This window comes from Neltuma alba, unplaced genomic scaffold, assembly GCF_004799145.2.
Source record: "Neltuma alba isolate B1F8T4 unplaced genomic scaffold, ASM479914v2 tig00007294_pilon, whole genome shotgun sequence".
NCBI lineage: Eukaryota > Viridiplantae > Streptophyta > Magnoliopsida > Fabales > Fabaceae > Neltuma > Neltuma alba.
In genome coordinates this window covers 182,858-199,988 of record NW_021634738.1, presented here as the reverse complement: position 1 = coordinate 199,988, position 17,131 = coordinate 182,858, and the positions used below count along the sequence as shown (strand labels likewise).

The window sequence follows — 17,131 nt, the reverse complement described above, 5'->3', positions numbered from 1 at the left end:
TGTTGAAATGGACTAAGCCCAGCCACAAGTTCACTTGGATGCTAAATTAGTAGTCATGACAGTTTGAGTTCCCCTACCCAAACAAAAAAAATCAACATTTATTATGATGATCATATATCCATTGATTTTGACTATCATCTTAAATTCTTAGTCTCCTAATTTTATTATTCGATTTATTATCTCATATAAATGAACTTTATCTTCTCTACAAATGCTACGGGATTCTAAAGGCAAATTTGCTCCCACAGTCGCAAGAAATATTCTTCCATTTCATTCAGATAAAGTAAGCCATTCAAATCATTTTTTATTATCAAAATCTAATAATATCAGAGCTTAATCATGCGCATATAGGACAACAGGCATAGTTTCTTGTTCATCCCAAGCACAACCCAATTGAGGTTCGGGATCAGGCACTGCCCTTGCTCCTTTGTTACCAAGATGGATGACAACATGTGGTAGGATCCAGCACAGATAAAGAGAAACAAAGAAGAAAAGTCTATTAAATTATGAGATCAGAATTTAATTCCAGAAATTAATAAAGGCGGAAGAAAAATCTCCATTAGAATATGGATCCTATCAACAACAATGTGGATCCTTATTTGATTCTTAAAATCTCCCATTAAATAATCTAAATAAACTATTTAAAGAAACTAGATCTCACAAATTCTAACTGAGATATTTATAAATATAATATCTCTATTATTTGTAAAAAAAAACAAAAAGAAATAATAATAGTAAACTGATCCATTAACTCCATCCACAATCCCATGATATCTGGTACCCTATCAACATGTTTATAAGAACTATGTCTAAAACAAGATATATGTATTGAATTTACACATTCAAAACTACCAAAACTTTATGACAAGGAAAATGTCTTACCATTGATTTAGGTAGGCCAGTAACAGGTGTGGTCCACATTTAATGGGCACAATGTCGTCAACTAGTCCTTGATAAATATCATAGAAGGATTGCACAATTAATTGAGAATGAGCCTGCAAGAAGAAATCCAAATTTAGAGTTCTATACCACATCAATTCAAACAGATGGAGCCTTCATTAGGTACACTACACTCCCTTCTTGCATTTCCAAACCATACAGAAAAGCAGGCAAAAAGAGGGGGAAAGCAATGCATAAAATTGACAATATAAAATCAAAAACAAAAGTTAAGTGCACAAATCAACCAGATCTCCATGGACTGTGTTCCAAGAATTTCCCATTAAGTTTTGTTTCATCGAACCTGGTTTGTAATCTGTTGATGAAATGGAGAAGGTGAAATAAGGAGGGAAAGAATCAATATTTTTAAGTTGTGGGCATTTCGTCTTTCCAATTTTATTTTTATTGCATTACATATAAAAAGGAATTTCATTCCAATATTTTCAATGTCATACGAAGCAAATTCATGGTAATTAACATTCCATTGGGACCCATTCCATTCCCTTTCTGTATGTCATTACCCATTCTAAGTACCAAAGAGTCCTTAACCTTGACAACTTTGCAAATCCTTTCCTTGACCCAAACCCAAAGATACCTTATACAGGCTCAAACAGCCTTGAACCCAAGAAGCAAAACCAAATCCCTGAAACAGACCCACATGCAACCTGACACATTAAACCAAAGGCATGTCTTACTGCCATACAGTAAAAGAATATACCAGAGCATAAAAAGGAAAATTCAACCGCTAATAGTGACAGAACAGCAGGGCAAAGCAATGTTACTAAACAGCACAAAAGTGATTGCACGAACCAAGCAAAGTCCGTCAACTTCCCTTAATCCAAGTTCTGAAGACTTGGAAGTTTCTGTGCCCCAAAAAAGTTTTAAGGAGCTGGATGGAACACTATTAATAATTTTGTTGCATATGACGACAGATCTCAACATCTGATATTTGTCCAAAGAAAGATTGACTGCAAGTTGAAACCTATGCAGGAAAGTTCACTGGTTGACAGGCAGAGATATCAAAGACTTGTACGATGGAGATGGTAAATAAGAACCATCATGATCATAGAATATTTTTTTTAAAAACAAAAATCATCTTCAAGGGGCTTATTCTTCGACAAGAATGAACATGTGAGCATTGAAGTGTACTCAAATGCTGACAGGGATATGTTAGTGACTGTAAGAGGGAAATTACAAGCAACTCTAAATTTGGTCGGGCAAATTGCATGGAGGAATATGTAGCAGCACACAGCTGCATGGACTAGTGCTAAACCAGATTTTCATGCTTTAGCACTTCAAATTTGTTGATGAAACTTCTCAAGTAACTTAGTGTTGCTGTACCTACGAAAGTATTTCGTGATAACACGGTGAGTATCAAGATTGTTAAAAATCCTATTCATCCTTATAGGATTAAAAATGCGGAAGATGACCACCATTTAATCAAAGGTTGATTCTAGCCTACATGAGTTATGTTCATACTAGTGCTCAAGAAGAGTGAACTAACAAGCTGAGAATGATTAACATCTACTCCTCAGTCCTGAACTCAAGGAGTGTTGAAAGTTGATCCTTTAAGAGACCTGATTGATGTTTTCACCAACTTTATCAATAACAACAGCAACAAGCCTTAGCACACTACATGAGGTTATTTACACAGATCACATTACACCATTGTATTGTATTATATCAACAACAGGCACTTAATTTAATTTAGTTAATATTTTATTTGTTCAGCTTTTATTTCCTTGTCTTTTAAATAAATTGCATAAGGATTACTTCAACTGAAACTTCCCCAGTATCTAGGAATTGATTGAACTCTGAGTAACAGACTTGTAGTTAACCAATTAAATCAGTGCATATTTGGATGCCTAGTAATGATAATACTAAAAGAGAAAAATCAACAAAGGATGAGGCTAAGGCTGAGTTACGTTACCATGATCTACAGCTAAATACAAATCAAATTTATTTAACCAGAAAGCAAACAATATGAGCGTTTAAGATTAATGCATGTGTCTGATGATCTTGCAAACTTCCTAAGGAATAAACAATAAGTAATCATAAATGACAGTAAAATAAACACAATCTTGGGAAACTCATCATGATTATTAAATAGCGGAAGCACAAATCTTGAAATTACATCAATGATTTCACCAGCTCTACTTTGTATGACTTGAAGCAGATAATTTTCCTCCTTTCCATCTCCAGCAAGTTGAAAGGATCCAATAACAATCGAATCAGGTCGAACCCACTTGATAGAATCGACTGGCACAATTATTATAAAGAAAACCAATAAGTCTGATAAGATCACAAAAGGTGAATAAATGAAGACACCAAAATTCAAGCATAAGACAATACTAGAAGCTTCCAATTAAATGTTCCAGATCTACTAACAAGCTCTCAGCACAGTTAAGATTGATTCCAATAACTTCACCCGTTCATCACAGCTAATTTAGCCTAGTCATCCCATCGAAGGACTACTATGATGATGCAATCAGATTTATAATTAAATACTGACAATATGATGCTAAACTCATGGTGATATTACGCATGTATTCTTCATTACATACGTTGTTTTAGGTTAAACAAATAGCAAAGTAATTATGTGAGGATAGAAGACGATATACCAAAAAGGGGGATGAGGTATCTTCTGAAGAATTAAAAAAAAAAAAAGGCCAAAAAAATTGAAGAGCCTATTTGATTTTTTTTGTTTTTTTAAGGGCCATGGAGAGTCCTGTTAACATGAATTCAAAAACGAATTTTGAAACCAAGAAAACAAATATTTGCTTTAAAAACACTTCAGTAAAAATTATAATAATGCCATTGGTGAAAACTGTTCTCCCACAGTGCCATTGTTTTCTTGTATTTTTGAAAAATAAGAACCCAAAAAACAAAAAAAAAAAGGTTGAGCTTTGCGGCCATTAGATGTATTTAAGGTTCTCACTCATTGTAGGTGCAAATTTCAAAATAGAACATCTAATGGTGAAAAAGTTCAACCTCTAGTGTTGGGCTCTCCATAGCATAAACCTATCAAAAATAGGATACCCCACTTTGCGAGAAAGTGGAATCCATTCAACCAGGGAACAGTATTTATAAGGCAAGGCAACAGGCCTGATGTCCATCTTAAAATCATTAGCAGACATCCATCAAGAAAGCTGATATGCAATTGTAAATAAGACCTCACGGTAGTTAAGTCATCTTATTATGATTAAAAGGGCTAGAGTAATCAAAATTAGGATTAGATATTATTAGATAATAGAAAATATTATAAGATATTAGGATTAGATGGGCCATGAGTAGAATAAAACTGCCAGTAAAGTATCACGTTATGGTGCATGTAGCAAGGATCAAAGAAGAACTAGCAGGGATCAAAGAAGAGCTCGCCAGGCAGCTCATAAAGGAAAAAAAGGTCTGCTGATCAAGAAGGCCTAACAGCACTTCAAAGAAGTGGTGGGCCTTGTTAGACCAACACCCAAGGAGCGTATAACAAAATTGCAAGAGATACAGAATCTCAGTAAGACGGGTAACAGAATCTCATGAGTGACAACAAATCTGTTCAAAGTAGCAGGGTGGGTGTGACGGAAAATGAAAAGAAGCCCCTTGATTCTTTTCAATGCAACTTGAATAGGACAACTCAAACAATTTCATTTGCCTCTATTAATGACTCATAAGTGTTGTCTCATACTTCAAACAGGTGGTTAGAAAACACCAAGGCTGTCGCCCACACACAAGAGGATTGCTTTGCATGAAACATACAAAGAGAAGTGACGGAAACAGAGTCTAGAATTCATGGATTGTCCAGTCTCAACTATTTTGAGCGGTTTGAGTGTGTGGCGTAACATGTCTTCAATCTTGGCACTATAGACACCCATATTCTTGAGTTTTTGGCACAGATTTAGTTCAAAGGGCAGATTTAGTTCAAAGGGAGGTCAATTAAAATGCTTCTTGGCTCTAGTTCAGTACTGTTCTCTGTATCTAGGGAGGGGTTACTGATTGATATGTAATTGTAAAGAAGTCGTTAAATAATTAAGATTATGATTAGATGATATTAGATAACATTAGGATTAGATATTAGGATTTGGATCAAATATTTATCTTATTAAATGGATGTTTAATAGAATCCTAACTTATCAAAGGAGAAGAAATAAGGAAGAATCTTGACCAAGTCTTTTTCAGATTTAATTTCCATTAATTTTGAATATTTCAGAGTTGTTAGCTGAATAATAGGGCTCTTTTAAACGATCTTTGAGTCCACTAGGTCCACTTAGCTTGATTGGATTCTGTTTTGATGTTATCCTGATGAAATAGGGATATTTTGTTATTTCCCTTATTTCCTTATTGTATCTTGCTTATGCTAGCCTCTATTCAAGCTAGTCATATGAGTGAATAAACATTATTTCAGCATATCAGGAGATTCTCCGAGTGGCTACTGTGTGTGAGCAAGTGAGCACTTACTTGTGAGGTCTAGTGGAGACTTTGTCTTAGCTTATTAATTTTCTATCCACCTCAGCTCTTACCATTTGATATCAGAGCCATGGTTGAGACACGTGCCTCCCGTAACACTAATCCAAACGAAGAAAACCCATTTGCTGGGGACTCGTTAGCAGCCATAGCTTTAAGACTCGAAACCTTGGATACTTTGGCTAAGAAGGTTGCAGCGTTAGAACACATGTCCGCTCCGGGTACCTATGGCAGAGGCAGGCAACGCTAGAGGATTCAGATACCTATAGTAGGGGGCGAAGACCTACACACACCAAAGTTGAATTTCCAAAATTCAGTAGAGGCAATCCAAGAGGATGGATCCTCAAGTTTTGAACTGTGCCCAACTATAAGCAAGAGTTCGCTAGGAGGGTAATGCAAGTTTTGAACCAGCCAAATCATTGTCTCCTGGCAATCTTCATCAACAACTTAAAGGATGAGTTGAAATCTGATGTCTGCATTATGAAACCAAGAACAGTATATCATGCTGCAAGTTTAGCCCTGGAATATGAGAAAAAGATATCGTTAGCAAATAGGGCCAAGTCCAATTCTTTCAAGGGCTGAGTCGCACCCCGCAATCCACTTACCAGGGCCAAACATCACGTGAAAAAGCCTGATTATTTCTTCCCAGCCAGCACGCAACGTGTATTAGGGGGCATCTTCTTCATCGACGCAAATCAACGGAGCATCATCATCAACTCTTCTGAAGAACAATTCCTGGGACGTCGTGCGACAACAATAGGGAGACAAGGGGTTGTGCTTTCACTGTGGAGAAAACTTCAAACCGGGGCACTGTTGTCCCTCTTCTTTCGCGTTAATGAAGATAGATGAACAGGGAACCCAGTACCTAAGATACTGGAGGTTGTGGAGGAAAAAAATGAACTAGAGGAAGCCGAGGTATCATTTAATGCAATCTTATGCCTATCCACTGCTGGCATGATAAAGCTCTATGGTTCAATTCTTGATCGAAGCATCTTACTCTTAGTAGACAACAGCTCCACCCACAATTTCATCTCAGAGTCATTAGTGACAAAAGTAAACTTGCCTACCAGCATTGTTCCTACCTTCAACGTCCAGATTGGTGATGGCCGAATGGTTTGTTGTAACCTCATATGTAAGGATATTGAAGTAAGGCTTCCAGGTTTGACATAGAAACAAGACTTTTATCCTTTGTCTTTGGCTGGTTCTGATTTAGCTTTGGGCATTAAATGGCTTGCTTCTCTGAATACTATCCAAGCCAACTGGAATCATATGTTTTTAATTTTTTAGCTTGATGGGAAGAGGTATAAGTTGTAGGCAATATCTCATTCAAACTAGAATGCTGAGCTTCAGTCTATGCTGTTCGATTCTAAACTCAAATTGGGTGCCTACAATGCTGGGTCTCTAAATTTGGACGAGCTCATCGTTGAATTTGATGCTATTTTTGACGAACCGAAGGTGTTACCATCATTCAAGGAGCATCACCATAACATTCCCTTACTGCCCGATTCCCGACCACCAAATTTAAGGCCATATCGTTATCCTTGTTTTCAAAAGAACAAAATTGAAAGAGAGGTAGAAGAACTCTTACATAAAGGGTTTGTTTGGCCTAGCTCAAGTCCCTTTGCCAGTCCGGTTCTACTAGCAAAGAAAAAGAATGACATGTGACGCATGTGCATTGATTACTGAGCCCTTAATAAGATCACTGCCCTTAATAAGATCACTATACCTCACAAATGTCCCATTCCCAACATTGATGAGTTATTGGACGAATTACATGAAGCATCTCATTGTTCCAAAATCGACCTACGCTCTGGATATCATCAAATCAGGGTATTGGAGGCTGACATTCACAAAAGGGCCTTTATAACACATAACGGCCATTATGAATTTGTGGCAATGTCTGTTGGCCTTACCAATGCTCTTGCTACTTTCCAATCTGCTATGAATGATCTCTTCAGGCCATACCGTAGAAAATTTGTGCTCATCTTCTTGGATGACATCCTAGCATATAGTCCATCACCTCAGCAACATGAGCAATACCTCATCATGGTTTTTTAAACCCTGCAGCAACATTCATGTTTCGCCAATTTCAAGAAGTGTGAATTGGGGGCAGTCTCAAGTGTCTTTTCTGGGACACTAGGTTTTAGCTCAAGGGGTTGAAACAGATTATGATAAGATTGACACAATTTGAGAATGGCCAATACCTGCCAATGTTAGAGAGCTCCATGGGTTCTTAGCACTCGCCGACTACTACCAAAGGTCTATTAAGAATTATAGTATGATTGCTCGTCCTCTTACTGAGTTAACTAAGAAGAATGCTTTTGTCTAGTCACCTGCTGCTCAAAGAGCTTTTGAAAAACTCAAATTATCCTTAATGTCTGCACCTGTGCTTAAACTTTTAGATTTTAATTTTGAGTTTACTGTTGAGTGTGATGCCTCTATGGAGGGTGTCAGTGCCATTCTTATGCAAGAACACCACCTTATTGCTTTTTACAGCAAAGGATTCTCATTTTCAAATAGATACCAGTCTACTTATGACCAAGAATTGTTAGCATTAGTGCAGGCTTTGCAAAAATGGCAACATTATCTGCTAGGGCATCACTTTATAGTGAAAACAAATCATCACAGCCTCAAACACCTGCCTGACCAGCGTGTTCTCACTAATAATCAGTAGCACCTCATCCTAAAGCTCCTTCCATTTGATCTCTCAATTATTTACAAAGCTGGGAAGGAGAATGTGGGGGCTGATGCACTTTCACGGATGCCTCAACATGCTGACTTCCTTCACTAAGTGGTACCTATTCCAATGGAATTTTTAGAATTAAAAGAAGCTTTATCAATTGACGCTTCCACCGGTCCCATCATTGCTTCCTTGAAGGAAGATCCTAATACCAAACCAGGTCATACACTGGTAGATGGGAAACTGTTTTTAAATGAGCGTCTTGTGGTTCCTAGGAGTTCATCACTTCACACCAAGTTACTAGAAGAGGCGCATATTACTCCTGCTGGCGGTCATGGAGAATTTTTGAAAACCTTGGAGTGCTTGACAGGTACAATCTATTGGCCCCAAATAAAAACTAATGTTAAAACCTTTATTCAACAATGCTTTACCTGTCAACGAAATAAGTATGAGACTTTATCCCTTGCTGGTCTCTTGCAACCCATTCCTGCACTTGAACAAGTTTGGGAGGATATCTCCATGAACTTCATTGTTAGGTTGCCTAAATCGGGTTCCTATGACGCGATCCTGGTCACAGTGGATCGCCTAAGCAAATACTGTCACTTCATTCCTTCACTGCATCCTTGTATTGCAAAATCCGTTGCTGCTTGTTTTTGTGAAGAGGTTATCCGTTTGCATGGTATGCCTCAGTCAATCATTTCAGACCAAGATCCTCTTTTCCTAAGCAGCCTCTAGCAAGAGTTATTCAAACTGAGCCAAACCCGTTTAAGGATGAGCACCTCTTATAATCCTCAACTGAATGGACAAAATGTAATCATCAACCGTTGCTTGGAAGCTTATCTAAGGTGCTTTCCTCATGAACCACCACGCTCCTATAGTAAATTTCTATGTTGGGCAGAATATTCATTTAATACTAGCTTCCATATCTCTACTAATACTACACCTTTCATAGTAGTATATGGTAGGGATCCACCTACCATTCATCCATTCACCAAAGGGGAAACACATATTGCTGAGCTTGCTGATCAACTTGAGACCTGAGATCATATGTTGCGCCTACTTCGTGCTAGTTTGAAGAAAGCTCAGGACCTAATGGAGTCCTATGCTAATTCACACTATCGAGAGCTTGAGTTTAACATTAGGGATGGAGTTTTCCTTCACATACAACCCTTCAAACAGCATTCTCTTGCTCATATAAAGTATTCCAAGCTTTCCCCACAATTCTTCGAGCCCTGTAAGGTTATTAGAAAAGTGGGACCTGTTGCATATGAACTTGAGCTTCCTGTTACAGGTAGAACCCACCCTGTTTTTCATGTCTCCTTGCTACAACCGGCCCATGGCCAACCCCCAACCAATCCTCCTGCTGAATTACCACTTTCCTATGATTTTGAGCTATTATTAGAAGCTCAAAAAGTACTGGCACATCACTGGAAGGGATGCTATTAGAATTAATAATCCGATGGAAGTCAAGACCTTCAGAAGAATCAAGTTGGTTGGGAGGATTACGACCTTCTTGAGCAGCAATTTCCTATTTTCCACCTTGAGGAAAAGTCAGTTTTCAGAGGGGGGAGTAATGATAGAATCCTAGCTTATCAAAGGAGAAGAAATAGGGAAGAATCTTGACCAAGTCTTTTCAGGTTTAATTTCCATTAATTTGAATATTTCAAAGTTGCTAGCTGAATAATAGGGCTCTTTTAAACGATCTCTGAATTCTGTTTTTGATGTTATCCCAGTAAAGTAGGGATATTTTGTTATTTCCTTGATTTCCTCATTGCATCTTGCTTATAAATATGCTAGCTGCTGGTCAAGCTAGTCATACGAGTGAATAAACATTACTTCAGTATATCCGGAGATTCTCCGAGTGGCTACCGTGAGTGAGCGAGTGAAATACTTACTTGTGAGGTCCAGTGGAGAGTTTATCTTAGCTAATAACTTTCTGTCCACCTCAGTTCTTGCCGGTGTTTGGACTAGTTTATAAGTAATTTTGCGCAGCATGAGGTAAGTATGCAAAGGAGTTGTCTTGTAAAGCCCAAAAGACCTTTTTTAATTGATTATGGGGTAAAACAAACACTACCTAAGATAAGTTAGGTAGTTAAGGATTTGAAACATGGGATTGATGACTAGCCTCATTTATAAGTCATGGGTAATCCTAATCCTACTTATCTTGACTTCCTGAGTTATTTAGTGTACTTTTAGTTTCTCTTCACTCCTTATTCTTCTCTCTTTTCGTTTCTCTTCTACAATTCTCTATCAAATGCCATAAAAATAATCCTCTCCCAAAGAAGATGTGACAGGAGAAACTTGTGATAAAAACTTTCCCTTAAACCCATGTGCAAAGCTCCAAATGAAAGCCATGTAAAGAATTCAATCCCATAAAATATGAAGAAGCCAAAAGCGTCCCCAAAGATGCAGGATGTCCTTGCCAAAGCACGCAAATCAACACATCCCATAAATTTTAGATGTGGCAGGATTTATTGTTTTACGATTATTTTCTGGACTATTTCTATTTTGAATTATTTTAGAAGCCAGCTATGGAATAAGTGGACTGTTAGGAAGGTTCACCAACGTTCACTTCTGTTTTGAGTTTGTTTCAGGTACTATAGGGATTTTCAGATTTCATTATCGGTGTAATTCTTCTCTATAAATATCCTAGCGACTTCCTATGCTAGGCAGGCTTTGAGAAATAATAGAATTCTTCTGACTCAATTGGAGATCCTCATTTTGTTGGCTATTGCAACTGTGTAGGGTGAAAAACTTCCTTTACATATTCTTAATAGATATTGATCCCTTAGTTTCTGACAAGAGCGCACTTATCAGGCTGACTATTAGAGAGTTGTGAGTTAGATCCTTACCTCAGCTTCCTAGCAGATTATTTTTAGACTTCTAACTTTCTAGTACTTGGTTCTCAACAACATGGTCATACTGATACTTCGGTTGTATTTACTGGGGGCAAAAAAATACGGATATTTTATAAAAGTCTGTCAATTATTAAATCCCACATAGGGTTGTCGCATGCACGCATGTGCCGCCACCCATGATATGAACAATAGTGAGATTGAAATTTGTTCTTCAAACATGGCAACAAATGTTTAAAACATCCAATCTTGTGACAGCTACACATTTACATATGGCAGACAAATGAAATGCAAACCTTTTACATGGCAGCTTTCGCCAGAATCACCAGTCCATGATCTGAATGATAATGAGATTGAAATCTGTTCTTCAAAATCGGCTGACAAAATGCTAATAACATTCATTCTGGCAACAGCAACAGATTTGCCTTCTGCACTCCATTCAACTTTTGGAAAGGCAAATAAAGAAATAAAACAAACATCAGAGAAAGCTATAATTAATTATTTTTCTTCAAAACAGAGATAGAACAAAGAAAAAACAAGTTGCAGCAAAGATTAATGACGCACACGGTAAGTGCTATAAATATATGGTTAAGTGATTCCTATACTAGATATCCACTATTAACAACAAGGCTATTTAGAATCCAGGAGAATAGGACTGTGAAATCCTCAAGAACTTATCCATTATACCATGGCATCCTACCAACGAGAGAGGTGAGGGGTAAGCTTGGAAATTTGGGACAGAATCAACCTTAGAGTAGTCTTAGTAAGTAATAAATCCAAATCACATGAGCAAAATCATCAATGAAAGACCTAAACCATCAAGATCTGGTAATATCAAGAACATTCAAGGGACCCCAGATATCATTATGAAAGGACCATAGGTTTTTTTTCTTTCTTTCTTTCCTTTTTTTTTTTTTTAATACTATTAACGGGAAATAAAGAGCATCTGTTTTTAGCAAAACCATAGACATCACAATGAAAAGACTCAACGGCTAAATCTTTGGGCAAAGAAGGGAACATTATTTTGATAACATTAAGAGAAAGATGGCCAAGGCAGTGATGATAGTGCCAACTCTAGTCGTTATTTTGAACTTATATCTTTGGAGTAAAAGAAGGAAGATAACAAACGCTAACATATCCACTATATCTATGAAGGTAGTAAAGCCCATCTCTTTCCTAAATGCCTAATCATCCATCTCATGTTATGTTGCTAAAAAGATAAGACAGAACACTGCAGAGCAAAGAAAACAGGTCATCAAAAAAAAAAAAAAAGGCTCTAATCACACGGGATTGGCCAATCAAATATTTTTTTAAACTAGTGGTTGGGTGTTTTGGCAAGCATGAGGATGAGATAATAGGGTCATACTAGCAATGAAAACCACGAACAAGGTGGCAAAAAGGCAAGAAAGGCAAATGGAAAAACTGATCAAACAACTAAAGGATCACAAGGCTCTAATACCATGACATCATGGTGATATGAAAATATTTTCTAACCATTTATAACGAAGAAATTACACAGTACATACAAATATGTGAGGAAGCAATTCTAGGAGCTATTCTATAAAAAATTTTAAGTGAATGTAAATGCAAATATCTACAATTAATGCAAGGATTATAACCCCATGATCCTGAAGAAGAAATAGTTACAAAGAATATTTCACGATTAATTACAATAATTGCAATATATTTTAACACAATACACTAAAAGCATTGTCCTGCCTCCCCATCAAAACAATGCAAACCAAAAAAGGGTAATTATAGATGCCACTATATAAAGCAAACTGAAAAGTAACCTTCCATGACAATAGATCATCAACAATCAATTGACGCTCAAACCCTTGAAATCAATAAATACGAAATATAAATCATTACTAATACAAGGGGAACACTAGAATTACAAGAGGAGTTTTAAAACTAAAATAAGCATACCTGCATCAACATTGCCCATCACCTCTTTAAGGGGCAAACCAACTTCTCCATAATATAGGTTCCCCACATTTGAAAGAACGGTAAAAGAATTTTCTGATGTTTTTTTCCAACGCATATCTTTAACATAGCTCGGGTCATTGAGCGAACAGGAAAATGACTGCTTTACATCCTGAAAATTGACAAGTTGACAAGGGAAGAAAAACCCACAAAAACCGGTGACCATGTCAAACATATATATAATACTAATTTAAACGACTACTAACCCTGATAATATTGATCATATCTGGGAGAAAGAACTGAAATTTTATTATAGAGATGGATACATCACAAAGATGAAGGATGAGATACAAATGATGCACCAACGCCAAGGCATCTTAGTATTGGTTTAATTTTGGCTTCTTGTTTTATTATAATAACCCACAAGGGAAGCTATGCAAGTCACTAATCACCTAATTCTCAGTCCAAAAGATTCAAGAAGGTTGTGAAACAATTGTGGTACACTCAACATCGAAATATACATGCTATTGGTGAACCTTACAAGTAGAAAGACAGTAGTACTTATGGTTTATGTAAATGACATAGCCTGAACTGGAGACAGCGTTGAAGATAAACCACTTATAAAAATCCTTGGCTAGTGAGTTTGATGTGAAAGACATCAAGAGACTTGGAAATTCTCTTGCGATAAAGGTAGGTAGATCACACAAGGGAATCATTGTACCCTAAAGAAAATATGTTAGACGCATTGAAAGAAACTAGGATGCTAAGCAACACTGGCAGAAACTCAATGGCGGTTACTTTGAAAGAAAACCTGAAGCAAGAAGCTCTAGTATACACCAAAAGACATGACACTTGTAGGAAAGTTAATGCTTCTCTCATACCTTAAACAGTATATTTCCCAACAAGTAAAGGTAAGTCAATTCATGTGCAATCCACGAGAACACATAGAGGGACTACACAAAATATTCAAATACTTGAAAATTACTAGGAAAACGGCTATCTTTTGAGAGGGTAAGAACTGGAAGTATTGGAGTATATACTAACTTCCATTATTGATAGAAGATCTACTACTAGGTATTGTACCTTTCTACAAGGTAATCTAGTGGCTTGGCCAAGTAACAAGCACATTATAGTGGGAGTTGGGAAGGAGTAGTGCTGAAGGTGAATAAAGAACTTAAGCAGTGGAAATAAGTGAAATAATGTGGATACTACAGCTACAAACACCTAAATATTGAGGTTCTTGCTCCTATGGAAGTGTGGCGCGACAACATGGCCATGATAGGCATTGCCAAGAACCCTATGGTCCATAAACCATAATAGAACCAAACATGCGAAAATAGATCATCACTTCATCAGAAAGATAGTGGAGTCAAGCATCATTTGACCTCTACTTCTCAAGTGGCAAACCTACTCACTAATGACTAAAGCACTCTCAGTGACCCAATTTGACAAGCTTAATGATAAATTCAGAATGCTGACCATATACTCCCTAGCTTGAGGGGCAGTGTGGGCAGCACATAAGCCCAAGTCCTGTGCCCATTCACCTGATTATCTGACTTTACCTCTTTTATTTGACTATGTTCAGTCCATGTATTTGACAATTGATTTTATTTGTTCTGATCTGGTCCATGATTATCAGGACTGAGTTGTCTTGGCTTGTAACTCCCATTCCCATCTATTTATAATGGCTGAACAGTATATGGTATAAGAAAAACCAATTTCTGATTCTTTAGATTTTCTTCCAAATTATTGTAGAATAGAATATAAGAACTGTACTGAAAAAATGTAATGATTTTGTTAAAACGGATTCTTATACTTATAAATAGCGTATTTCTTTAGTAAGATTGTGATACATGGAGGTGATTGGGTGAAAACCAAACCAAAATTTTAAACTAATTTTACGATATACGAAGTATGTATGTGAAATGAATTTTTGTCTCAACTTACATGAAAGCACTTTTTAAAGATCATCCTTCTTCTCTGCTATTATTCTGTTTTCTTCAACTGTATATAATACTCAAAACTATGCTCCAGGCAAACAGCAAAATTATACTTGCCAGGCCAAAAATATACCATAAAGCAGCTTAAAAGAGACAAGGACTACCTAACAAAATAGAACGTCTAAATACGGGAGAAGCATTACCTTACTTAGAAGTTTATCAACAGAGAAAAATTGTATAACACCAGAAACAGACGCTGCCACCGTCGAGTTGTCTGTACTAAGAGCTAATATGTGAACCTCCCCAATAGAGACATCAACAAGACTCAGCTGCTGTATTGGAGAACCATTACCCTTCTTAAACTCTTTGGCCGAATCCATGACGTCATTGGTCCTTGCAACAAAGAACCCTAAAAACCCAAGTAGATGTCAGGATGGATTTGAATATCATAAATTTACAGCTCCAATAAAAAATCACAAAAAAACATATCAACCTGACGAATGAGCGACAAAAATGAGGCCAAAGCGTTCAGAGACAGCAAGAGGCGTACAAGGCAGGCTTTCAAGATCAAATTTGAAGTCGCTGGACATCAATGGAACGGCCTCTCCTATCTTCACAAAGTAGTAGTCAGTGGAACCAACGTGCTCTCCTTCGCGATCATCATCTAGGTTGATCCTGATTGGACAAACGGACGGGTTTGAAGAAGCCATGATACAACAAGCCTACCTTAGACCCTAAAATATCCCTTCAGGACTAAGATGTCCTCTATAGTCCATGCAGCGCAGAGAAGTGTTTTGAGCTGGACTTTCTAAACCTGCATCAGAGACGCAGAGCAAAGGCAGTATGTTTGAATATCTCTTATTTGTGGAATAAGGTTTTCAGTTTTTGAACGGTTTTGGGCTTTTCCTTGGGACTTCCCCGTCGATTTTTGTTTTTTTTTGGACCAGTTCCCAGTCGAATTATAATTTCATGATTCCCAACAAATAAAACAGAAAACACAAACTGAACAGCCTCAACAGGATCAAAGAAGGGGAGGGGTATTTTTTTTTTAAGAAGACTAAGAGTGTGTTTGGATAGAAACCAAACCATGGTTTCAGAAGTGCTTTTACGGATTACGAAGTAAATATGTGGAGGAGATTATCTCGTTTTGCAGAAAAGTGCTTCTGAAACCACGGTTTTGGGATACCCAAACAGGCCCTAAGTGCCTGTTTGGAATCACTTATTTTAAGTTTATAAGTAGCTTATAAGCTCTATAAGCTCGATTGACACCATTGGGTCTGTTTGGATCAACCTTTCTGCAATCGAGCTTTTGCCTGAAAAGCTACAATAAGTTATAAGCTAAAATTAACAGCTTATGGCTTATAGCTTTTGAAATGTAGAGAGAGAAGAAATTAAGAAATTTATTACCCTTTTTGGTTCTTATTATAAGCCTCAAATAACTAATTTATAGATAATAAAAAATTAGTTAAAATTAGTTAAAAGTAATGAATAAGTTAGAAATATATTTTTATTTTTAAATATACTCCTAAAAATATACTTTTATTTTTTCATGTTTCACGTTATATTTAAAATATTTTTTATGACTTCTTTATATTAAATTATTTTAATTTTATTGTATTATGTAAAATTATTTTTTTAATCATGTTTTATTATTTATTAAAACTCATATCTATTTTGGTCATTTTACAACTAAATTTACTTTTACTCAATCATAATCCAAACAACCTTTTACCAATCTCACTTTGTAACCTAACTTTTCTGAACTCTAATCCAAACACAATTCAGCTTATTCAATTTAACTTTTATCCAATTTTATTTTTTATAAGTTATTTTTTCAATAAGTTACTTTTCCAATCGCTAACCCCATGCCCATGCTATTTTTTCGATAATCCAATTGTACCCATAGCTGCTTCTTTTCTCCCTCCCCGTGTTCATCATCAACGGCAAGACTCGGAAAGCTATGGGATCATCCGAGAGAGGCTCTTTCGAATGCCCATTGCTTTTGTCGGTGTTGATAGCCCCAAGATCACCGGCGCTGATGTTGAGGACGAAGGTTGCGACATTGTCGTCTTAATGTGTCTTCATCATTATGACTATTACCAGCCACTACATATCAGATTCAGTAATCCAACCAAAAACATAAAGAGATGGAGAGATCTAACACAAATCCAATCAAACAAGCCAAGAATCATAAAATCGATATCTGCAAAACAGGAGTGAGAGAGAAAAAAGACGACACCAGTTCAGAGAGAAAGAGAAGACTGTCGTAGAGGTTGCGACTACTTACGAAAGAGGAGAGTGAGGTAAAGGGGAGTATGAGATGATGAGGAGTTCTGGTT

At 36.8% G+C, this 17,131-nt stretch overlaps 1 protein-coding gene across 2 annotated transcripts in view; it reads right to left on the bottom strand.

Annotated features, from left to right (window-relative positions):
• LOC114752241 (nuclear pore complex protein NUP214) overlaps nt 1–17,131 on the bottom strand; it is a 32,383-nt gene extending 15,252 nt beyond the window's left edge. For both annotated transcript variants that reach the window (XM_028940965.1, XM_028940966.1), the window contains exons 1-7: nt 17,080–17,131; nt 15,286–15,606; nt 14,996–15,201; nt 12,856–13,024; nt 11,223–11,369; nt 3,071–3,195; nt 883–995 (exon numbers count right to left, since the gene is read on the bottom strand). In XM_028940965.1, coding sequence (XP_028796798.1) covers nt 883–995; nt 3,071–3,195; nt 11,223–11,369; nt 12,856–13,024; nt 14,996–15,201; nt 15,286–15,502 — 977 coding nt within the window. In that variant the 5' untranslated portion in view covers nt 15,503–15,606; nt 17,080–17,131. The remainder of the gene's footprint in view (nt 1–882; nt 996–3,070; nt 3,196–11,222; nt 11,370–12,855; nt 13,025–14,995; nt 15,202–15,285; nt 15,607–17,079) is intronic.